General features: G+C 38.3%; 1 protein-coding gene across 1 annotated transcript in view; it reads right to left on the bottom strand.

The window, feature by feature from the left end:
* Window positions 1-12484, bottom strand: part of LOC106463764 — a 26700-nt gene that overhangs the window by 9766 nt on the left and 4450 nt on the right. Inside the window, exon 3 of the mRNA XM_013923830.2 lies at window positions 8016-8153. Within this exon, the coding sequence (XP_013779284.1) occupies window positions 8016-8153 (138 nt within the window). The remainder of the gene's footprint in view (window positions 1-8015; window positions 8154-12484) is intronic.

Consider the following 12484-nt stretch of genomic DNA (forward strand, 5'->3'; position numbering starts at 1 on the left):
AGAGAAAACGTAGGGCCACGTCAAGTAGTTGAAATATACGGTAAAAACGGAAAAGGGTAGAGAACTAACGTTAAAGTACGATTTCCAGGGCCAGTAAGGAAAGCTAAGAGAATCAGTGTAATAATACAATTACTGTACTGCATAGCTTCTACATGATCCAGGGCAAGAGAAATAGCATACAACTCGGCAGTGAACACAGAAACTGTAGGGGGATCCTGTGAGCAACTACTGAGCCACAGCACACTATGGCAGAATGTACAGAGTCACCCGATTTTCAACCATCCATGTAAATAGGAAGAGAAGAATGGCTCGAATGATGTTCAGCAAAAAGAAGATGGTACTTCCAATTGGGAGTATCCGCCTTCCTCAGATGACTCAGAGAAAGGTCACAGGAAGGGATGGTAATAAGCCATGGTGGAATGGGCTGATCATTGGAGACAGCAATGTCATCCAATGCCAGACCCATTTCAGCCAGTTGTGCCTGGATACGAAGGCCAAAGGAAGGAATAGCAGACCGTCTGTTCCGAAAGAGCATGGCACATCGAGGAAGAAAGTCAGATGGGATGCCGTGGTAAGGATCGAAGCTTGGTAGCATATTGTAAAAAAAGCTGCAAAGGACGGAGGTGAAGAGGAGGTTCGTGGGACTCAGTGTACAAACTCTGGACTGGAGAAGTGTGAAAAGCCCCGGTGCAGAGCCAAAGCCCCAGATGGTGAATAGGGTCTAGCATCTTCAAGGCTGAAGTCCTGGCAGAACCATAGACCAAAGACCCATAGTCCAGTTTGGATCGAATCAGAGCATGTTAGATCCTGAGCATAGAACATCGATCCAATCCCCATAAGGTGGAAGAGAAGACACGGAAGATGCTCAAAGCCCTTGCACACTTGACACGTAGCTGCTTGATGTGTGGAATGAAGCTAAGCTTGCAGTCAAAGATAAGCCCCAAGAATTTTGCCTCAGGGACCACAAGAATAACTATATTGCCGAGACAGAGCTCGGGATCGGGGTGGAGACCCCATTGGTAGCAAAAATGCATGCAAACGGTTTTGGAAGAAGAAAATTTAAAACCGTTTGCAGTGGTCCATGTCAACAACCGATTGAGGGCAGTCTGAAGCTGCTGCTCAATAAACCTCATGTTCGACGACTGAAACGAGGCGTAAAAGTCGTCGACATAGAGCCCATTTGCAACAGTCGGAGGAAGATTATTAGTAATGGCATTAATTTTAACACTAAAAAGTGTGACACTCAAGACACAGCCCTGAGGGACTCCAAGTTCCTGTAGAAAGGAACACGAAAGAGTTGAACCCACATGGACTTGGAATCGCCTGTTCAGTAAAAGGTTTTGAATAAAAACGGGTAGATGGCCATGCAACCCATAGGAAAGGAACTCCTGCAAAATTCCATACCTCCACGTAGTGTCATAAGCCTTCTTGAGATCGAAGAACACAGAAACAAGGTGTTTTCTCTTGAGAAAGGCTTCCCTGATTGACGTTTCAAGTCGAATCAGATAGTCCATGGTGGAGCGCTCTCAACGGAACCCACACTGGGTGGGTGAGAGGAGCGTGTTCGATTCGATTCAAGACAAGCATTAACCATCCTCTATAGGACCTTACAAAGACAACTAGTCAAAGGAATGGGATGATAATTAGAAAGAATCTTGGGATCCTTCCCAGGTTTAGAGAAAGGGAGGACAATAGCTTGGCGCCAAGCATCAGGAAAAACATGCTCCTGCCAGATCAGGTTAAAAATAACCAGAAGAATAGCAAGAGAGGCAGGAGAGAGATGGTGCAACATCTCATAATGAACATCATCAGGTCTGAGCAATGTACTACCAGACCGATGAAGAGTAAGTTTGACTTCCACCAGTGTAAAGGGGTGATTATAATCATAGAGACAATCAGCCTGAAAAGAAAGAGGCGATCGCTCTGCCTGAGACTTGATGGCCAAGAAGGCAGGGGAAGAAACAGAAGTGCTAGAAGCACGAGAAAAGCTGTGGCCGAGAGCATCAGCAATGCTCTGGACATCAGCAACTTCCTGGCCATTGGAGAGCAAGATGGAAAGGGGATCAGAAGCATACTTCCCAGTGACTTTCCAAATCTTGTCCCATACAGTTTTGGAACTTGTGGTAGAAGAGTTGCTAGTAGTGAACTTAATCCAAAACTCCTTTTGGCTTTAACGTCGAACCTGCTGAACATGGGCACGAGCCCACTGATAAACAATGCAGTTAAAAAGAGAGGGATACCATCGGAATGTATCCCAGGCCCGTTTTTGTGCCTTCTGTGCCACTTGGCAGGCAGGACTCCACCATAGACGAGGATACCATGGAAAACATGTCGAGATCTTAGGAATAAAATGAGCAGCCACCTGGACAATAGTCAGTCACTGCAACCACACAGTCGTCTATTAATGGTATACAGGCGAAGGCAGGATCAAGTTCAGAGGGAGAGGTGAAAGATGGCCAGTCAGCCTGGTACAGCTTCCACCGTGGCACTTGGGTCAGGTGGCATTGACCATGGCTAACCTCCCTCATAATGATAGGAAAATGATCACTGCCTCATGGGTCACTGTCGACCATCGATAAAAAGCAAGTGAAAAGTGAAGGGGAGGAAATCGAGAGATCAATGGTAGTAAAAGACTGACTATGTGCATGAAAATAAGTATATGTTCCAGTATTGAAGAGAGAAAGGTTGTGATCGGAGAGCATACGCTCTATGGAACCACCCCTCCCATCAATATCAACACCACCCCAGAGGGGGTTGTGTCCATTAAAGTCTCCAGGAGACAGGTAGAATGAACAAACAGTGATGGTACAACCCAAGGAAACATGGATAGCCACAGGGACACAGATAAGCAGGGCACATGCTGGTCGACCAGCAGTGCCACCCGTCCATGCACCTACCCATCACACAACCTGTCATTCCGGCACAAAGAACACTGCCAAAAGGTGACTGTATCGGCAGGTTTCAGAAATGTTTCCTGTAAGGAGAGACACACACGGGATGGTAGGAGTCAATCAAGGCCTTAATGTCATTGAGATTAGAGCAAAAATCTCAACAGTTCCACTGTGGCCATTTTTATGTAGGTTTAGGAGAACAGGGTGGAGAACCCTTTGGTTTATGACCATACCATTTTTCTTTACTAGATGGAGGTCGATTGACCTCCATGGATCCTGCCCTTGATCGAGTGGGCAGATCTCTGTCATCAGAGTGAGAATCCAATGACTGAGGACGTGATCGCATGATCGTTCTGCATTTAGGGGCCAAAAAAGGACCCGCACGGACACCAGAGGCCTGTGCCCAAGGAGGTTGACCCAGGCAGTCACTGGAAGGAACAGTGGAGACAGAAATTGGAATAAACATAGACCTATCAACTCTATTATCCATGGAGGGCAGAAGACCTCTCACATGGCATGAAAAAGACTCAGATGGAGGCACAGAAAGGTCCATCTGCACTCCCACTGTAGCAGTGGAACGTAGTGCAGTGGCATATGTCCAAGATGGAGTAGGGGACAATAGCTTCCAAGCCTCTGGATAAAAAATGTTGTGAACAGTCTTCAAATGCTGTACCTCTTTCTCCTCCATCCACTCAGGGTAAGACCTAAAGTAAGAGGGGTGGGAACCACTACAATTAACACAGTGAGGGTCCAGTTTGCAATCGTAGGCATCGTGGTCCTTGCCACCACATCGAACACACATCACAGAACCACGACAAAATGTCTTCGAATGACTGAACTGCTGGCACCGAAAACATTGGAGAGGGTTGGGAATATAGGGCCGTACCTTACAGTTCAAATAACCTGCCTTAACAGCAGCAGGTGGATGTGGTGATTAAAACGTAAAATTAAGAACTGAGGTCGGGAACCATAATACCATCTTGACGAGTGGAGATCCTTCAAACTGCTGAAACTCCTTGACTGGAGAAACCAGCAAAGATCTCTGACTCGGGGATAGACTTCAAGATGGATGTTTCAACCAAGATGTCTCCAGAATAGAGCTTCTTAACTGACTTTGGAGAGCCAGCAAGCCCCTCTAAGCACTTCTGAATAAAAAAGGGAGACATTTACACTAAAGATTTATCGAATAGTGAATGCAAGATCAGAAAGCAAGGTAAAGGTCCACCTTGTGATGGAGACTGCTGTTCAGAGTCTTCTAGGCATGGTCGTTTACCAATAAGCAGAGTTTTTACTATTTTTTTATTTCAATTGGGGGTATCCATAATTAAGAAGAAAGTTTCAGTGCCCACTGACCCCACCCATATGGAGTCCTACGAGGGGTCGCACTACAATGTCAAACAAGGACACTGCAGCAACGCCAGGGTTTCGTGAGCACTATACCCAAACACCAGCATCAGACACGATGTCCACAACACCCATTGAGAAAGCCCAACACTGATACTCAACTGACCCTAGCCCGAGTGTACCAGCCGATTGACCCTGGGGGTGGCCACCCCAAGGCCCCCGTCTACAGGAATTCAAGGCCAAAGTTGTGTGTTGCAGTGCCCCAGACACCACTCAACCACCAGGATCCTCTCCTCCCCTTGACGAGTCGCCATGCACAACAAACACGTGAGTGGATGTTTAGATCCCAGAGGAAGTAACTGAAAATACAGAACCTTCCCTGGGAGGTCCCCTCACCACATACAGGAATCCACGTCGAGGGGCAAAAAGTACTGTCAATCAGGGCAAAAACATCAGGGGAAATTGCCTTGGATACTGAATATTACTGTATAATTCACTGTTCGGAACCATAATGATTATAACAACTATAGCCCTCTTCTCGCTGAGTGGGTACACATGGGCTAAAAAGCATTATTTTGATTTTCAAAACCAATTCAGGATGTACATTAGTGAATCTGGAGGAATGACACACCAGAGACAGTGCAATAGGTGTCTGCAATTCTCTATTTTGAAAGGAAGACAGACTCCGATTGCAGGAATCACAGGTTAGTAGGGATGGGCAGAAATCCCCATCTGCTTTGCTCATGAGGTGTATGAGTGATGGTCCTTTATAAATGAAACTAGTAACTTTTAGTGAAAAACAATATAGATACACACACCACTGGACATGCTGCTGGTGATCTTACATAAACAACCCATCTCAACAGTGAGCATTATAGAATTATTCATATTTAGTGCAAATGTACTATGAAACATACCTGACCAGGCAACAGCAGGTGGGATCCTGAAATATGATATGCATCAACTAAAAATATATAGGTAAAGTAATAAGTCGACTTACCCCAGTCAAAGGTGAACAGACATGTGTAGAATTGCCAGAGGAGGAAGACATGGTATGGTTAGGTCATGCAGATAAGGTGCAATAAATGAATTGAGAATTATCCACATTCCAGACTGAACAATCACCTCCAAGAGCAACCTTTCATGGACAAATCAGAATATGCCAGTTGTATGAGTTTACAAATCCAAACAGTGAGTGCAATAGAGAACACAGAGGGGATCCTTGGCACAAACAGACAGGAATGATAACATGAAAGGAGGCAGTATGAGCCACTAATATCTCTGGGAATGACTGTACAAAGAAGTCTATCTGGAACTGAATGGGAGTACAAGTGGGAAATGGAAATAGGAAAGAAGGCCAGCAGATGTCTAGGGGGAAAAAGGCTGATCAGAATAGAAGATAACATAAGAGGAATGGGAAAGGATGCAGGAAACATCCATGGCATAAATATCAGAAAGGAGGAGGAGTAAGAGTACTTAAGGAAAAGATAGCACAAGGAACAAAAAAGGAGGAAAATAACAGGGGAGGAGAAAGCTTTCTGGAAGGTGTTTAACTAGAAACAGGTGACACGAACAAACCCTGATCAAACAACCAGACAGAGAACTGGGAAAATAGGGTACCGAAGGACAGGTTGAGCAGAGACCACAATGAATGTACCAAGGTCTGAAGTTAGACCACTGCCTCTGGTACACAGACAAGGAGGAATGTTGAATGGAATAGGAAAGGAAAGACACTACATAAGGGTTGAGTCCCTAATCTGAGGTAAGGGGGCCAGACAAAAGCCATGTGTCAAGATGGAGTTTGGTGATGTCGGAATGAACTATATCTGATTGCGATTATTAGAGGAAATACTGGGCCAGTAAGGGCTAGAGCAGAAGTAACCACATATGAGCAGAACAATACAGATCAACAAGCAGGACACAACAAGGAGTGGTCTGGATAAGGGAAAAGACTCTGGAGAGGAGTCTGATCGGAGAGTAGGCAAAGTAAGGATTGTTCTAGAATGGTAGAGGGAGCTAGCTGAACCAGTATAGATGGTGCAGTACAATTGGTGGAGAGTAGTCACATGATCAGCACATGTTTTGAAAAGGTACAAAACTGATGGGGTATAAAGACTGGTGCCCTGTAGCAGAATATTTTCTTGTGATGCTTGGAGGGCAGACCAGGATTGAGATAGTACTGTTTCATAATTAAGAATCTGGTGTTTATGAACTCAGACATAAATTGTTTGTTTGTAGTTATGCACAAATCTACACAATGAGCTATCTGTGCTCTGCCCACCACAGGTATCGAAACCCGGTTTCTAGCGTTGTAAGTTTGCAGATATACCGCTGGGCCACTGAGGGGGCCAACATGTATACAGATCTGTCAGTTGCATAAATACTTGATTTTCTTGATACCTTGAATATTAATTTAGATTATTCTTTATTTATTTAATTTTACTAAAATTGTTTTGGCAGATATCATGGTTGTGTATTGAAGAGAAACAAATGGTTGTCATACAGGAAAAATTTGTGTGGCCACAAATTCCTTTTTTTATTGTTCGACCCCAAACAACCAGATAACTCATAACCCTATGTGCATGGCTGGGGTTTAAAGTGTGCAAGTCATAACCTTTTACAGTGTGCCATTCAACATAGTGTTATTTATTTGATGTCAGTTTCAATTATTCTTTTTACACTACACTGCTGATTTCGCATCAGTTCATGGTAGAGTAGATTAAATATCAGATGTATAATAGGATACTAAAAAACTGCATTTTGTGGGTTCTAAAGCTTATGCAAATAATATGCCAACTGTACAATGGAAAAAAAGTATTTTTATTCTTCAGATGAACATCACCTTGCACTCCAACTTGTCAGAGTCCGAGTCAGACTGATGTCACCACTTCACAAGCATATCTTGAGCACAAATACATTCATAACTCATCTGATATTTTTTCTATGCAAAAGACTTGTACCTTTTACTACAAGCTTGCCACATTTCACGTAGATACACATAATAAATTTGGAATTATCGTCAATATTCCTTCTCCAATACATGGTCAGTCAATGGGCTGGGCCTGTACACATTCAGTTAACAAGGGTGTTTAGTGGTATAGTAATTCAAGTACTTGGGCTATATACACATCACAGGTATGGGCAAAAATGGTAAATAAGCAGCTAACATAGAATAATTCTCCTGTTCCAGATTCCATGGATCTTGAAGAATAAATAACCAGATATAATAAACAGTCTTTAAACTGAGAATCAAACAAAATGACATAAAAAATAATTTGAGAAACGTATTTGAATTCAACCATATGTTGATCTGTAAGATGTCCTCTAATGGGAACTGAGATTGGGAAGTCAAAGACATTGCCAAATAGCATGTGAACTCCATGTAAACTGAAATTCTCTTCCAAGATGTTCAAGCACAAAACAGATCAGCTGCACAAGCCAGTCTGTCGGCATGGATGGAGCAAAATCCCATTTGGGATTCATAAGTGGGCTCTGTACCACTAGACCTTTAGTTCTGTGCACTTTAGCAAGTTCTCACAATAAATGGGGGTATCCAACTGATAAAACAATGTATTCTAATGCTTACAAGTAAGAATGTAATAACAGTATATTTAATTTGCTATGCTCATCACCAGATTGATTTTTAGTTGTGATCTAAGCAGAATGTTTGCTTGCTTTGATCAAAGGTTATTAACTACAACTCTTATGATAATATTCTTTATCAGCTGTTGTGTTTCATTTTCAAAAATAGAAATATGACCTGTTGGAACTGTTACACACCTTATTTCAGCAACTCTCTCATTTTCTAACTTGTTCTGTTCCATGAGGTAGGCATGCTCAGATACTTCTTCTTTCATTTTCTCAGCAACAGCGATACTGAGTCTAGTTGTTTTCTCATATTCACACTGGAAAAAGTGCCTAAAATAATATTCTTACTTTAAATGTATATAAAACATTTATATTCTGTAAAAGCACAATATGTTTAGTTATAAAAAATTGATTTCTACACATTTTATGAGTACTACTTCAAACTGATTCCAAACACAATCATCACAGCAAGTATTCTAAAGAAAAAAAGACATATTTTGCAATTCATACTTTTGCAAGATAGCCATATTCATATACAAGATAGGTTGACATTAAAAATGAACAATGTATATTTATTTTCACAAGGTTTAGCACTCGAATAAGCAGTGAGAGATAACTTTCTTCCATGTAAAAATATTTTTATTGTAGGATCAAAGATTAATACACATCAAACAAAATGAATATCAGTAGTGAACATCTTTTCATAGAAAGGAGAGTCAACATATTTTTTGCAAGAATATAACAAGCACTTGTAATAGAACTATGTTTCTAAAAACCTGAAATCATTATAAAGGCTGTCAAAAGAAAGCATATCTACATAGTAAATTACGTCAACTTATTTTTCTCATTAAATTCATCTAAAATTGCAGTCTATAGCTTCAGATGTGGGGATAATTATCATATTAAATCAAATCATTCCAAATTAAAAGGAAGTATCTTCACAGGTTTAAATATTTTAAGTTACAAGTAATCAAATATGTATTACATGTATCTTATTATATGCTACATCTTCAGACATTCAATATCAGTTCTAACAGAGTCAACTACATTACAGTATAAGTAATTCAGATAAAAAAAGCAGTAACACGAACTTAGGAATTCATCATAAATGGTGAAGATTTAGAAAAAAAGAGAGAAGAAACAAAGTTATTGCTTCAAACTATAGAAATAAACTGTAGTAAAATACTGAAATGATATCTCTACTTCACAGAAATATTAAAGAAAAAACATGTGAAGAGAGCACAATCAAAAACATCTCCACTAGATCACTGCCTAACGAGAAGTGATAGTTCAGTAGCATCAAATAGTCACATACACCAGGAGGGTGTATAGCACTCCTTTTGGTAGAGGGTTGTCACATGGTGATTTACATGTGAGATGCACTTGAACCACGTTGATTGTGGGGTACTTGGGAGTTCAAGGCTTGTGGCATGAAAAAAAGTTGTTGCATATAGAGGGCAGCACTGAACAAGAAAACTATACATGTATCGAAAATATACAACCATAAATGAAAAACATACATGAAATGCAAAAAAAATCAGCATTTAAATCTGGGCTGGAGCCTTTTGTACTCAATGCTATGGTGCAGTAACCCTACTCTTTTTCATATATGTTCAATAACTATTCACGCAGCTTTCAAACATGCATTTTAGAACACAAAAAAATATATCAAGTACTAGAACAGAATTTCCCATAACTACTAGAATTTCCTTTCAACTGTAAACAGATAAAAAAAATTGTTAGCTACTCAGAGTTGAACAACAATGATCACAAACAAAGAACTTAATGCTATGTGTCTATATATGACTACCAAAAAGAACTAATCATAACAAGCTTTCTGTAGAAAACAAAATCTTCATTCTATGGGTTTGAAAGTGAGGGAAAGGGTTTGATTAATTTGTTATCAATATCTCAGCAAACCAAGAAGAGATTCAGATTTAATATCTTGCTTGTAATTATGCATATTTTGTGTTGGACATTCTGAAAGCCATGTTTGGGTAGATTTACCATCCATATGGGAAAATTCAGTGAGCAGACATGATAAAGAGAAGTGATGATTGAGATATTTTAAATATTTCTTTTTGAAATTAAGAAATTAAAGCATATAAAATATAAAAATTTGAAATATAAAATACTCTGATAATAAAATTATTTAAATAAATTTAAATGTATCTTTGTTAAAGGTCATGACATGCTCAATTTGACCCTACTATGTACATGGACTTAATCTATTACAAAATATAAAAGTTTTAATTATTGTAGGTTTACCTTACAAGTCTTGAAAAAGAATATGGAATAAGCAATAAAAAAATCCAGAGACTAATCAGATAAAATTACTGTTATTATGGTGACAACACCCTAAATTCTCAACAGAGATCCTGGCCTAACAAAAGGCTAACAGCTCTTAGTTACCAAACTCCTATGGCTTTTGGATATACACATTTGAATATTTTTCTTAAGAGGATGCTTGAGAAAGTCCAATGTTTTTACATTGCATTGCAAAAAAAAAAAAACACAGGGTAATTTGAACCAGTAGGTCTTGTAACATCTGCATTTCAGAAATGCAGTGGTTATTTTTTTGCATTTTATTCAAATTTCTTGCATACATAATACAGAATTCTATATAAATGAAACCTTTGTCCATTCATCAAAGTTCTAAAAATTATCAGATTACATGAACACTTATATGAGAAAACACCTGCAGCTTCAAAATTTCATAACTCTCCAAGAATGTTATCATGAAACAAGAAACATTGTATAATGCATAATAATTTATTTAATTTCTTACTTTATATGCTGATTTCACTTTTAAAATGCAGTGTTTTTATATATTTTCTGTACAAGTAATAAATGACTAAATGCTTGGTCCTCGGAAGGCAATGGTTACAGCCATCTAGTTTCCTAAGGTTTATGTATTGGTTAATATTAATGGATCATGCATAACCTACATCCTAAAAATGTAAAACTTATTATCAACTAATGTATTAGGAGAATGTATGAAAATAAATTACTGATAATATAAACGTAATACCTACATACTTATATTCTATTAGTTGTAAGAGTATTATTATTTTGACTGTTAAAAAGAATGGAGCTTTTGTGAGTTACATATAAAAACCACATTTACATGTAACAATAAATAACTTCAGAAGAAATAATTTCAATAAATAACTCATAATTTAAACATTACAAAAATTATTAAAACTACTTTTAACTCAGTGAACTTAATATATCTTGTACTGAACAATCTCACACAATAGGAAATCAGAGCCTGCAGCTAGAGAGCTAATGGATCTGAGCACGTAATTTATGAAAAGCATCCATACCCAGTATAATAGATGCAGCTAGTGTTCCAGATGTAAAGTTGTTTGAACATGTACACATAACCAAAATTATTTCCAAAAGCACAGTGGATTTTAGTGTACATTTTTAAAGACGTGTTCTTGGTTATCATAATCGGCCATAACCATATATATTAATCAACTGATTTCCTTCTACATACAAAAATAAAAAATAATTACTTTGACAAATATCAAAAGGACTTTTGAGTACTTTTGACAAATTTCCAGAATTCATATCTTTGAGACTGTGCTACTGATTGGTAATGAAAAAAAAACTGTGGTAAATAAAACTTTTTGGCTGAAGCTTTCCACTGACTTTATCTTGGGTGTAAATATATCATAGTTAGATTTAACAAAAGTTAATCATGTAAAAGTTAACAAAAGATGCACATCACTATGAAAGTAACTGTGAAAAACTACATTAATTACAGTTAATCTACTATTCATGAGTTTGAAAGCTTGTAATAAATAAATACACATGTGGTGTTACCCAGAAAGAATAATTTTATTGAATTTTTTCCAAAATTTGAAATAAATTCTCTATTCATAAAAGCATGATGATGTTTAACTTAATTATTTATATAAGTAAGGATATTTGGTTTAGAAATAAGCCAGAAACAAAATGGATGTCGGAAAGTTTTATGCAGAAAAATTACAAATACTAAGTTTCCAGTAAACATTCCTTGCAAAGCTCAATCAGATGTCACAGAGAAACATTCCATTCAATACACATTTATTATCTCCTCCAGAGGTATGATTTAAGATTCAAATTAAACTAAATTTATATCCTACCTCATCATACAGAAACAATTATATTTTTCATAAGACATTAGTATTAGGCTTATGTTTTTTTAAAAAAAGCATTCTTTATCTAGTCCCTTAGGGATTTTCAAACATTAGAAGAGTGTATAATAATAGTATTCCAACTACAGTCATTGCCAATGACAAGTTTCACTCAATACAAAGCTGATTAGGCTAACTGGGACCAAACGAACACAGCAGTGGTCAGAGCTCTATTTATAAAAGCCATTTGTTGCAAGAACAATTGCTATTTAGAATCATATATGGCCTTTTCTCTACAATAAAATACTTTTATTGCGAGCTTTCTTCCCTCTTACCAGAGACTTCGTCAAGAAACAATGTATTGTTGCCCAATGAAGGCAAGAGGGCATAAAGCTCACAATAAAAGTATTTTAACATGGAGAAAAGTCCGGTTATAATTCTACATATTAATTTACCTATTTTATGAGTCTTAAACAACAATTGTTATGGTGTGAACACCTTTTCCAACTGATGAAGCATGATTACAATCAATGACAC

This window comes from Limulus polyphemus, unplaced genomic scaffold (genome assembly GCF_000517525.1).
Source record: "Limulus polyphemus unplaced genomic scaffold, Limulus_polyphemus-2.1.2 Scaffold1476, whole genome shotgun sequence".
Taxonomy (NCBI): domain Eukaryota; kingdom Metazoa; phylum Arthropoda; class Merostomata; order Xiphosura; family Limulidae; genus Limulus; species Limulus polyphemus.